The sequence below is a fragment of the Pangasianodon hypophthalmus genome, chromosome 20, assembly GCF_027358585.1.
Source record: "Pangasianodon hypophthalmus isolate fPanHyp1 chromosome 20, fPanHyp1.pri, whole genome shotgun sequence".
Taxonomy (NCBI): Eukaryota; Metazoa; Chordata; class Actinopteri; order Siluriformes; family Pangasiidae; genus Pangasianodon; species Pangasianodon hypophthalmus.
Genome location: NC_069729.1, coordinates 10,466,277 through 10,480,099, shown reverse-complemented (window position 1 = coordinate 10,480,099; position 13,823 = coordinate 10,466,277). Strand labels below are relative to the sequence as shown.

Genomic DNA, 13,823 nt, shown 5'->3' with positions numbered 1-13,823 from the left:
AGGGACTCCGGCAAAACTAGCTATGACAGCATAACTAAGAGGGAGATCCAGAAGCTAACAAAGACATGAGGGCATCCCAGTTCACCACAACACTCTACGCCCGTGAACCCTCCAGATCTGCTCCTTTACCTAAGAAAAAACTATTCACAAAAGGCTAAACAAATATGTTTTCAGACTAAAAAAAATATATGTTTTCAAACACTGAGACTGTGTCTGAGTCCCGAACACTAATTGGAAGGCTGTTCCATAACTGTGGGGCTTTGTAAGAGAAAGCTCAGTATTTTATAATCAATACAAAATTTGATTGGGAGCCAGTGCAGTGTGGATAAGATAGGGGTGATGTGGTCATATCTTTTGGTTCTAGTAAGGACTCTTGCTGCTGCATTCTGGACTAACTGGAGTTTGTTTAAGCACTTACTAGGACATCCAAACAGTAAAGCATTACAATAATCCAACATAGAGGTAACAAAAGCATGAACTAATTTTTCTGCATTGTGTAGTGACATTATATTTCTTATCTTAACAATATTTTTGAGATGAAAGAAAGCTATCCTAGTAATATTATCTACATGAGCTTCAAATGAAAGACTGGAGTCAAGAAGCACACCACATCAGCTGCACATGATGAAACAGAAAGACCATCAAGAGATACTATCAGAAAACTTACATCTAGCTGCCTGTGATCCTAGTACAAGTACTTCTGTCTTATATATATATATATATATATATACACTGCCCTCCAAAAGTTTGGAAACGCCTGAACAAAATAGGGTTTTTGGGCAATATCAGCATAAATCCTCTTTAGTTAGTGACCATTTTGCGTTGATAATAAGGGACAACACAAACTATGAAAACATATTTTATTAAATAAAAAGTTTATGAACATAAACTTGAACATAACATAGAAAAATACTCAAATTTTGGATTCATCAAAGAAATCCCCATTAGCAGCTATTACAGCTCTGCATACTCTAGGCATCCGAGCAGTCAGTTTATTCAAACATTGACTTGATATATTACCCGAAGCCTCCTGGAGGATTGCCCAAAGATGATTCACACTGATTGGACACTTCTTACGGACATCACGGTCCAGTTCCTCCCATAGCAGCTCAATGGGGTTAAGGTCAGGTGATTGGGCAGGCCACTCCATGATAGACAAGACACCGGCTGACTGTTTCTTCTCCAGATATGACTTACACAGCTTGGAAGTATGCTTTAGGTCATTGTGTTGTTGAAAGATGAAGCAATGACCAATAAGGCGCTGACCAGGTGGAATAGCATGTCGCTGTAAAATGCTGTGGCATCCATGCTGGTTCAATATTCCTTGGACACGATACAGGTTTTCCTGCTCCAAAACAGCCCCAGACCATTACACTGCAGTGGGTGTGATACAGGCATCTAACATCTTCTCACCAACTCTGCGCCTCACGTAAAATCGCCTCTTCGAGCCAAAAACTTCAAATCTGGATTCATCTGTCCAAAGCACCTTCATTTAATCGTCTGCTGTCCAGTATCTGTACTTCTTTGCCCACTGCAGTCTCTTTCTTTTATTGTTTAAATTTAACAGTGGTTTCTTAGTTGATACACGGCCATGCAGACCTGCTTGTTGAAGTCTCCGACAGACAGTAGAACATGACACTGGTACATCACGTGTACTGTTAAGCTCAGCTGTCAGCTCTGGACAAGTTAGGCATCTGTTGCGAAGGCTGGACACTCTCACATATTTGTCCTCATTAGAAGAGGTACATCTTGGTCCTCCACTCCTCTTTCTGTCTTTATTGGACCCAGACTTTTGCCTTCCGTTCCAAACAGTAGTAGACACCTTTCAGTGAAATCTTTAACTTTTTGGCTATATCTCGCATTGGATAGCCTTCATCCCTTAGAACTATTACAGACTGACGTGTTTCTAGAGAAAGCTGCTTCGACCTGGCCATCTTCTCAAGAAAGACATGAACACTCTCTATAAAACGAGCCAAACAAGTCATTTGACTGGCTACAAGCTGTTTGAGTTAATTGGCAATCAGTCATAAAGCTGTTTAAGGTGTGCTGACCCAAAAACCTTTAAAAAACATTGGCCAGGTTTAAAGCAGTAATCAGGTATCACAGCTACCCATGGGGCATGTCTGACTTTGATGTGTATATATTGCCATTATTATGTAATAAAAAAAACAATTATTGTTATTATCTTTAGTGATAATGACAAGTTATTTTAATGCATTTACACCAGGAAATGATAAAGATTAATGCTGATATTGTCCAAAACCTCACTTTGCTTAGGGTGTTTCCAAACTTTTGGAGGGCAGTGTATATACATATAGACAGAAGTACTTGTGTGTATATATATATATATAGAGCTAATAGAGCCTATAGAGCTAATAGGCTACACAGCACAGCGTCAAGATAGAAACAGAGACTCCGGTAAGAGCAAAGGAGGGGGGCTATGTGTGTACATTAATAACAACTGGTGCACAAATATAGTAACCATAGCCAGGCACTGCTGCCCAGACCTGGAGTTTGTAACTATCAAATGCAGGCCCTTTTACCTTCCGAGGGAGTTTACTGTACTTATGCTAACTGCCGTGTACATTCCTCCGGATGCCTATGCTAACTCAGCTCTCGGGAAATTGCATAGCAGCATTAGTTTACAACAGAGCATATATCCTGACGCAGTGTACATAATAGCTGGCGACTTCAACCATGCGGATTTAAGAACAGTGCTTCCTAAATTTTACCAGCATGTAAAGCATGCTACCAGAGAAGCTAATATACTGGACAAGGTCTACACCAACCTAAAGCTGAGCTACATTACCACACCTGGGCCAGTCTGACCACATGTCCACGTTCTTAATCCCGGCATACACCCCCCTCAGGAAAACTGCTAATACTACAACCAGGTTAGTTAAAACCTGGCCAGATGATGCCTCTCAGCAACTGCAGGACTGCTATGAAAGAACCAGCTGGGAAATATTTGAACATCAAGACCTGGAGACACTGTTTTATGTTACATAAAGAACTGCATAGACACTGTCACAGTGGACAAACACATACGGGTCTATCCCAAGCAAAAACCCTGGATGACCAGGGAGGTCCAGCAGCTGCTTAAAGAGAGAAACACCGCCTTCAAGTCGGGCGATAGGGCTCTCTACTGCACAGCTCGAGCCAACCTAAAAAGAGGCACCATGCGAGGCGAACTATGGAAAGAAGATCAATTACCACCTGGTCAGCAAAAACAGCAGGCAGGTATGGCAGGCAGTCCAACACCTCACCAACTTTAGACCTGGCCTCGGAGCTGCGAATGGTGACGCATCACTGGCAGAGGAATTGAACATATTCTTTGCACGCTTTGAGGTAGCATCACAAGACACAGTGCTGCACCAAACAACAAACAGCAACTCCAACTTCACCCTCTCGGTAGAAGAAGAAGGGGGGGGTTAGGCGCGCGCTAAGGGCCATAAACCCAAGGAAGGCTGCAGGCCCTGATGGCATATCTGGACGTGTGCTGAAGGACTGTGCAGACCAGCTGGCGGGGATCTTCACAAGTGTCTTCAACAGGTCACTTTCCCGATCTCCTGTCCCATCCTGTCCGAAATCTTCCATTATAGTCCCTTTGCCCAAAAAACCATCTGCTACCTAGGACTATCGGCCAGTAGCACTCACCCCAGTGGTGATGAAGTGTTTCGAAAAGCTGGTACGGAAACACATACTTGCATTCCTACCTTCCACCTTTGACTCACATCAGTTTGCCTACAAGGCAAACAGGTCTACGGAGGATGCCATCGCCACTACCCTTCACACTGTGTTAACCTACTTGGAGCAGCATGGGTAACTACACTCGACTTCTCTTTGTGGACTACAGCTCGGCATTTAACACTATCCTCCCATACAGACTGGTGTGTAAACTGCTGGACCTGGGTCTGCCTTACTCCACGTGTCTTTGGATTGTCAGGATGCCCACAGAGGGTTAAAGTAGGCCATCACCTTTCCAGCCTCAGCACCAGCTCCCCTCAGGGCTGCGTACTGAGTCCCCTGCTCTATACTCTCTACACACACGACTGCACCCCTGCCCACGTCAGAAATAACATCTTTAAATTTGCAGACGACACCACTGTAGTGGGACTCATTTCAGGGGGTGATGAGTCTGCCTACCGAGATGAGGTCAGAGGCTGTCAGAGTGGTACAGAGACAACAACCTGCTCCTGAATACGTCAAAGATGAAGGAGTTAGTCATTGACTTCAGGAGAAATAAAACTGACATTCAACCAATACTGATTGGTGGGGATTGTGTGGAGAGGGTCACAGACTTCCGCTTTCTGGGAGTTTTCATTGAGGAAGACCTGACCTGGGGTGTGAACACCACAAAACTGGTGAAGAAGGCACAGCAAAGACTCTACTTCTTGAGGGTCCTCAGGAGGAACAACATCGCCCAGAGTCTGCTGGTGTCCTTCTACCGGTCCACCATCGAGAGTATTCTCACATACTGCCTCTGTGTGTGGTTTCCCAGCTGCACTGCAGCACACAAAAAACAACCACAGAGAGTTGTCAGGTCTGCCGAGAAAATTATTGGGTGCCCTCCCGCTACCCTAGAGGATCTACACAGTTCCCACTGCCTCAAAAAAGCACAAAACATAATCAAAGACACATTCCACCCTGGTCACTCTTTGTTCAATCTGTTACTGTCAGGTACAGATCCCTTAAAACGAGGACAAACCGATACAGAAATAGCTTCTACCCTGTAGCTATACAATCTGTAAATGCCAAATGACAGTGTATGTTCATGCCAAACTGCAAAATGTTTTGCATTTGAAATTTGGAATTGAACTGTGCAATTTTTCAACTCTGCAACATCTCTTTGTTGGTACAATATTTTAACTGTGCAATAATCTTTGATGCCATATTTACAATAAGTGCAATATTTTAACTGTACTATTTGAAATTTGGGATTGAACTGTGCAATTTTTCAACTCTGCAATATCTCTTTGTTGGTGCAATATTTTAACTGTGCAATAATCTTTGATGCCATATGTACAATAAGTGCAATATTTTAACTGTGCAATATTCTTTGAGGCCATATGTAAAATAAGTGCAATATTTTAAATGTTCAATATTCTTTTTTTATTTATTTTTATTTTATTTTACTTTCTGCACTGAGAGTACTCACTCAATTTCATTGTACATCCATTGTTACAATGACAATAAAGAATTACTTAATTACTTAATATGTATGTTTGTATATATAAAAGCAGTGGGCCTAAAACAGAACCTTGCGGATCACCAATCCTTAATATGCATAGAGAAGTCACAACTTACGCCTACAAACTGTTAACGATCAGTCAAATAAGACCTGAGCCAGGAGAGGGCTGTTCCCTTAACTCCAACAACATTTTCTAGTCTAATCTAGCATGATCAATGTTATCAATGGTTGCACTAAGTTCAAGCAACACAAGCAAGGAGACACAATCCTGATCAGAGGCCAGTAGTAGGTCATTTACCAGTTTAGCAAGTGTTGTCTTTGTGCTATGATGAGGCCTAAATCCTGACTGATACAGTTCATGAATGTTATTCCTATGTAGGTATGCTCATACCTCACTACAATGGCCTCACTACAACTTTTAACCCCACACATTCCAATACAAGTGAATGGCAAACAAGCCTAAATTACATATTAATACTCCACAAATTATTTTCTGGAATAGTGCTCTGTTGTTTTTACAAGTTCAGTTGAGCCTGATAAAACTTTATATTATCATTACCTTTATATATTATATTATCTATATTTGTCATTTTATAAGAGGTATTTGATGATAATTAAAAGGGAGTGGTTGATTAAATGATTGACAGTATTGGAATGGGCTGATGAACAGCTTCAAATGACAATGTCAAACTTCAACATATAGACAAACAAATGAAACCATGAATAACACTTTCAGCAGGATCAAAAATATATTAAACAGGGAGATGTAAGTAGAGGTGATTGTATTTATATTTTAACTAGCAAACAAATGTGAGTAAACAATATGATGGCATAATCTAAGACAGCTAACACTGGTTAAATTTCACAATTTACTGTTGACTGTATGACCTCAACACTAAAAGTACCTTAGCCAGTCACTCATTTTTAAACATATTTCTCCATTCAGATGGGTAACTTACTGCAGGTGATGAAAATCATGTAAATCAGCAACCTTTTCCCTCATGTTTTACAAATGTGTTAACTGCTGTTTAACAGTATATTTTCAGTTGGTATACTGCATTAGCTACTTAGACCAATCAGCCATAACACTAAACCACCTGCCTAATATTGTTTAGGCTTGTGCTGAGAAAACAGCTCTGACCCATCGAGGCATGGACTCCACAAGACCTCTGAAGGTGTGCTGTGGTATCTGGCACCAAGATGTTAGCAGCAGTTCCTTTAAGTCTTCTATGTTGTGAGATGGGCATCCATGGATCAGACTTGTTTGTCCAGCAACATTCATACCGTTGCCATGAAGGGGTGTACTTAGTCTGCAACAATGTTTAGGTAGATGGTACATGTCAAAGTACATGTGGATGTTAATCCACATGAATGCAAGACCCAATGTTTCCCAGCAGAACATTGCCCAGAGCATCACATTGACTCTGCCAGCTTGCCTTCTTCCCATAGTGCATCCTGGTGCCATCTCTTCCCCAGCTAAGCGACGCACACGCACCAGGTTGTCCACATGATGTAAAAGAAAACTTGATTCATCAGACCAGGCCACCTTCTTCCACTGCTCCATTGTCCGGTTCTGATGCCCACATGCCCATTATAGGCGCTTTTGGCAGTGGACAGGGGTCAGCATGGGCACTCTGACAGGTCTGTTGCTATGCAGCCCCATACACAGCAAGCTGTGATGCACTGTGTGTTCAGACACCTTTCTATCATAGCCAGCATTAACTTTTTCAGCAGTATGTGCTACAGTAGCTCTTCTGTGGGATTGGAGCAGACAGGCTACCCTTCGCTCCCCATGCACATCAGTGAGCCTTGGGTGCCCATGACCCTGTTGCTGGTTCACCAGTTGTCCTTCCTTGGACCACTTTTGGTAGGTACTAACCACTGCATACCAGGAACACCCAATAAGACCCACTGTTTTGGAGATGCTCTGACTCAGTCGTCTAGCCATCACAATTGGCTAAATGTTGCTCAGATCATTACGTTTGCCCATTTTTTTCTGCTTCCAACACATCAACTTCACTTGCTGCCTAATATATCCCACCCCTTGACAGGTGCCATTGTAAGATAATCAAAGTTATTCACGTCGCCTGTCAGTGGTTTTAATATTATGGCTGATCGGTGTATACTTACATTACTTTGGATTAACATAATGGATTAGCTGATGTCAGCTAACTAGCAAATGGTCAGTCATAACTCACAGCTCTAAAATCTTTCCCTGTCACTGTGTATGCTCTTGGCATGAAGAAAGTGAGGGACCATGACCAACATGGGTGGGCGAGAGGCCATATCTACTGCTTAGATTCTGCTCCAATGGTCTCTACTGCACAGGTTCTGACTCCAATTTTTACTTACGGTGCAAACTCAGTCAAGATGGTAACTTTCAAGTCAACCAAATTTAGGCTTCAAAACCACACAGTGGGGGTCAATGGTGCCATGCTGTCCACTATAAGATGCTCTGTCATGCATTACTAAGGTCATTAGTAATGCCTGAAAGAGTTGCACTTGCACATGATTATGTTCCCAAAAACAAACCACTGATCACCATTGTGCCCAACAATCAATCACTGATTACCATTGTTTCCCAATGACCAATTATTGTTCACCATTGTTTTCCCACGATCGATCACTAATCCTGATCACCATTGTTTCCCAATGACCAATCACTGATCACCATTGTTTAACCCACCTGCTTACACCTGACTCCTGACTACTTCTGATTCATTTTGTCTGCTTTCCTCATAGAATTATAGATTTTTGTATATACTTAAATAGTTTGTGGTGCCAAGACCAAAGGCTTCTTCTTTCTATAAGAAATAAATTATAAGCTATTATTTTCTGTTCTGATCTCTATTCTGTCCTATTCTATTCTAATTTATTCTATTCCATCTTGTCATGTAACACATTTTGATATGCAAATTATTATGACAATTCAATTCATGTGTAAATTAGTATATGACATCATCTGGTGACTTCTAGCTATTTTTTGAGCATGCATTAGCTACTTTCCCTTAAAAACAATCAGCACCACTGCCTTGTACCATTCTCACTCTGTAGACAAAGTGCAACACACTCACACTCCATGCAATATATTTTTTTTACCCCTTCCTACAGTGATAGTGGATCTGAAAACTACACTTTTCTGCTTTTCAGCTAAAGAAATGGTCAGAACAAACGTGAATAAAATTCACACGTCTGAAAAGCCAATTCCAAGGGAAAGGATGCAGGATATGAAAGACAAATTTGTTTTTGCTCACAGTTACTTATACTTTACCCATCTTTATGTAGATGAACTTTAACATGTGAATTCATTAGCTTCAGTCATGTAATAAAAACGTGGGTGGGACTGTGGTCAGTAAAAAGTAAAAGAAAGAGCCACTACCTATTAGCAGTCCAACTGAACTTTTGCCTCGCTGCATGGCACACATCTGGAAAAAAAAAAAAAAAAAGCTAGCTAGCTAGCTAACATTACCCCAACATTCTCAATGAAAAATACCTGCTTTCAGTAGGCTATACACCCAGCTGATTGCTAATAAATATGTTTTTGCAGATTGTAGCTAAATATCAGTTCAACCACTAAATGTTTTATCATTAATGCTGTTCATGGAGCCATCTCGTCCAACAACATACTCTATGGGTTTTGATTTAAAATGGTTTAAACTGGAGGCCACAGCTGAGTGGGGGACACTGAGTAGACAATCCTATCCTCGACATGATGCTTTAGCTGTCTGTATGTTTCTCACAGCTGCATTGCGAATCAGCCCATGTCACTCACGCCAGCCGTCCATCCTCTCAGACTCATCAGCAGCTGATGGTGATCGCTCATCTACACCCAGTGACATGAATTCTCCTCGCCACCGGACTCACTCCCTCTGCAATGTAAGAGCTGCCTGGCACCCTCGACCAAGTAATCATCCCTCCCAAATTTCTTTATTTCTTCTTTCTTCACATCTCTGCACAGCAGCAGGGCTTTAGGGTTCAGCCTTTGACTTTTGAAAAATTGCCAATCCAAGCAATAGGTGCTTTAGTACATTAATAAAGGCTAAGCAATAAGTATGTTAAGACTTTACTTAAGAGCAGTGCTCAGATGGCTACATAACATCTGCATTAATTCCTTCATAACAACTAATATACAGCCATGGGAAAAAGAAAGGACACCCTGCTTCCAATTCTCTGTTTTTATGTATCACGGATTAAATAGCAATTGGGTGCTCCAAACCAACTTCTATAAACAAACAAGTTACCTCAGATCACAAAACAACACAATAGATTTCAATATGTAGCCATTTTTTCCAAAAAAGTAAACCAACATTCAGAAACCAGGTGTGAAATAATAAGTACACCCTTCCTATTTCTACAACCATTAAGAGAATAATTAGGTGTTACTAATGAAGCCAGGTGTTACTAATGAAATGCATAAGATTAGTTAATCATCAAGAAGCATGACTACCTGTATAAAAGCAGAACTTTTAGCAGTTTGGTGTTCTGGAGCACTCAGGTGTGTGTCAACATCTTGCCAAGAAAAAAAAAACACACTGGCCATGACCTCAGAGAAACAGTTGTTGCTGCTCACCACTCTGGGAAGGGATTGATATATCTCAACAATTTGAAATTCTCCGAACAATTTGAAATCACCTTTCAACAGTGAGAAGGATTGTTTACAAATGGAGAGCCTTCTTGACAGTTGCCAGTCTTCCCAGGAGTGGGCATCCAAATTCAGGCCAAGATCAGACTGTTTAATGATCAGAGATATAAAGAAAAACCCACATCAGGTGACCTACAGGCCTTTGTAAGCACATTAAATGTTTATGTTCATGACATCACAATCAGAAAATGACTGAACAACTATGGCTTTCATGGAAGGGTGGCTAGGAAAAAGCCTCTTCTCTCCAAAAAGAATATTAACACACAGCATAGGTTTGCAAAATTGCATCTGAACAAACCACAGAAGTTCTGAAACAATATCCTTTGGACTGATGAGAACAAGGTAGAGTTGTTTGGTCATCATGCACAGTGCCATGTTTGGCAAAATCTAAACACAGCACCTAATACCAACCCAAACCCATTGAGATGCTGTGGCAGGATCTTAAGAGAGCTGTTTATAAACAAATGCCCCTCAAACATGCCCCTCAATGAACTGAAGCAATGTTGTAAAGAAGAGTGGGTCAAAATTTCTTCAAAATGATGTGAGAGACTGATAAACTCCAATAGAAAACATTTACTTCAAGTTATTGTTGCTAAAGGTGGTTCTAAATGTTACTGAATAACCAGGTGTACTTTTTTTTCCCCACGTGGTTTATGAATACAGGTGTACATTTTGGGGAAAAAATGACTACATATGAAATCTGTTGTGTTTTTTTTTTTTTTTTTTTTTTTTTTTTTTTTTTTGTCGTCACCTGAGGTTATTTGTTTGTTTATAGATTTGGTGAGGACCATACAAGTGTTATTTAGACCCAGATAAATAAAAACATAGAATTGAAGGTAGGTATACTTTCTTTTTCCCATGAAAACGTAAAGACTGCATTAATCAGTTTTTGTGTCAAGTTGACATAAAACTTAAGTGACTAGATTTTCCATATAAGCTTGTGTTTATAAGCAATTGACTTCGTAGCTCAGTGCAATTCTGTCAACATTGCAAAAGAGTGATGTGTCATAGCCAAGTGAGGGTTAAATTGGAAAAATTTACAAACATAAGCACTTCCAAAAATATAAACCTCAACTCCTGAACTAAGCACTTAGTGGCATTATAAAGGCATAAGTCTGCTACATAGTTAAGGCAGTAACTGTCATCAAAAGGTAACAACAGAGCTACTGTATGTATACTTTTTCTTTAAGTAAATTGAGATTATGATGTTTTGATGTATTTTGATGTTTGACATCACATCATGACCATTATGTGATATTTCATAGTTGCGCAAGTTTGAAATTGGTTGCCATGATGTTCTAATGTAATTTAGCCCAGAAAATGTCATACGTCATGTTAACAAAACTCTGCATTTGAATTGGGTGTTATTTCAACTCCATATCAAATTTGATGAAAGCAATCTTTACAATAATAGAAATTATTGAAATAATTAATTGAAATTATTTTAAATGTTTATGTAGGTTTATTTAAGTTGCAATCAAAGGATTGTGCAAGTGTTATCTAGCTTCTTGAACATGACCCTTAAGTAGCATTAACAAAAGTAGAAGACAAGATAAGGCTGATACTGAATCCCTGTTTCTGAAGAGACAGTTGCTTTCTGCTGATCTACACATAAACTCTGATTAACTCACCCTTTACTCACTTGTTTTGCTTTTGTTGGCTCAGTCCATGGAGGACCTCGAGGACCAGAAGCGTAAGAAGAAGAAGGAGAAGATGAGCCTGGGCTCACTCTCTCGAGTGTTTGCCCGGGGAAAATCCCAGCGCAAGTCTCTGGACCCTGGCCTCTTTGATGGTACTTCCACCCCAGATTATTATATTGAGGAGGATGCCGACTGGTGATTGAACTTGTGCGTGTGTGTGCATGTTTGAGCATGTATGTGAGTAGGACTTTGAGTTCATGGGTCTGTGTGTGTGTGTTCTATATTTGCTCAAAACCACAAGAAAGAGAAAGACCTGCTGCCTCATTGAAGTGTACATAATGCACTTAAGATATTGTATGTAAGTGAAATATATATTTATATATGTAGGCATATGTATATATGTTTACATGCACACAGTATAATTTATACAGTACTGTGCAAGTCTTAGGCACCCTAGATTATTTAGATACATTTTGTATAAGATGTTTATTTTATGTCTTCTGCATTACTTTGTCAATAAATAGGAGCAAATTTTAGGTTTCCAATTATTCAATTTCCAAAACAAAAAATTTTTACAAAGAAATGTATGTATACCATTAAAGAAAGTAGCAAATTAAGTAATAGTCCATTTTTAAAATAAAAATGTTGCAAAGCCTGTCTGGTATTACCTGCATTAACAGAAGCAAACGAAACAGCCAAAGTGTCCAGAATAACTGTGGCAGGTTTTTCAAGATTCTTGGGAAAAAATTACCAGCCTTTTTCCTTATAAAACTGCATGACAGTGTACATAAAAGAACTGATGCAGTTTTAAAGGCAGAGGGTGGTCAAGCTAAATATTGATTTGGGTTGGTTTAAAAAACCAATCAATATTTACTGTTTCCTTTAATAGTAAACAGTAAAAGAACATCCTTTAGAGTACATTTTTATATAGAAATGATTCATTTAATTTTAGGCATCGTTGCTTTATAAAGTTTATGTGCCTTTTGTACAGTACTGTGTATTATACTTTATAGGCTCATTAGCGTGTGAATTTGTTGTGGTAATGTATGTCTCTTTTTATAAACTGGACACTTGAATTACTGATGTGCTGTTTCTGACAGTTTTTGTGCACCTTATATTTGTTTTACATCTGTCCTGAATTCCTTGTTTCATTTTTGTTGTTTTATTTTTAATTATTTGCAATTTAAATTTCCTGTTATTAGATACTCTATGGTCCACATCCATGCCATCATCGGCACTCTTTCCAAAATTGGCTGTTTACTTATCATTTATTTATCATTTATTATTACACAAATCAATGATTTCTGACTCTGTGTATACCTGTAGAGTTGCTATTAAATTATCAATATCATATAAAAAACTCATGGAATAAACCTAGAAATTAAACTGGACAGCACTCCTTTCGGGGATGGAGGGGAGGTCAGTGCTATGCTGAACATCAGGGTGGATCAGACTGTCAGTGTGTAACTGTGTGGAGTACACACTACACTACAGCTGTAATTTTAAACTATTTATTAGAGTAATAAGCTTTTTCTAGTTCTACTTACTATAACATTGTCACTCAAACCCAAGAAAATATTGAAAATGCCTTAATTAGGTATTATGTTTGGATTCAAGAGCTCAAATGGAATATATATATATATATATATATATTTGAGGTTTATATATATAAACCTCAAATGAGTGCCAGAAGTTTCAAACTAAGGGAGTATTGCCATGTTCAACTTGTATAGGACTGCTTTTACAAACAGATCTACTAAAAATAACCTGCAAAAAAAATAATCTGCATTGTTTTCATTACTTACATCTAATTTATTTAGTAATGAAACCAGTGACACCATGCTTCTCTCATCTTTGACATATCAAGTGTTTTTCTTTAAGGTTTTCTTTAAGCACTCCTCATGTTGTTCTAATGAGTTTTTAAGTTGTAAAGTTTGTAATGTACAGTATATCTGACACAAGAGTAAATCTATTAAAGATGTTTATTTAAAGAGTAGGAACAAGGTTATTTAAGTGAAACAAGACTACCGGTAATTTCACAGACAAATAAAAAGGTTTTAACATTGTGGAAACAAAAATTATTAAAACAATATCAAAAATAAAAGCTTATTTTAAAATAAAACATAACCTGACATTCATGCCTGACTTCTTGGCTTTGTCTGTGTGTGTGTGTATACATATATACCTTTGTGAAGACGAAAAAAGGCCAGACTACAGTGGTAGGATAGTGTCAAATATCCTCACAATCAGTGTTTTTATTTGAAAAACTAAACAAATCAAAATATTTCCTTTTGGAAAAGTTCTCCAACAGAAAAGCAATTGACTCAGCCACTTCAACGCAAAGAGTGGA

At 39.0% G+C, this 13,823-nt stretch overlaps 1 protein-coding gene across 12 annotated transcripts in view; it reads left to right on the top strand.

The window, feature by feature from the left end:
* The window catches only part of kaznb (kazrin, periplakin interacting protein b), a 153,642-nt gene extending 140,031 nt beyond the window's left edge, over positions 1-13,611 (top strand). For 9 of the 12 annotated variants that reach the window (XM_053227056.1, XM_053227054.1, XM_026935671.3 and 6 more), the window contains 2 exons: positions 8,934-9,067; positions 11,499-13,611. In XM_053227056.1, coding sequence (XP_053083031.1) covers positions 8,934-9,067; positions 11,499-11,672 — 308 coding nt within the window. In that variant the 3' untranslated portion in view covers positions 11,673-13,611. Of the gene's footprint in view, positions 1-8,933; positions 9,096-11,498 lie in introns of all 12 variants that reach the window. The other 3 variants (XM_053227055.1, XM_053227057.1, XM_034314424.2) reach the window with 3 other exon arrangements.
* Positions 13,612-13,823: the final 212 nt, after the last annotated feature.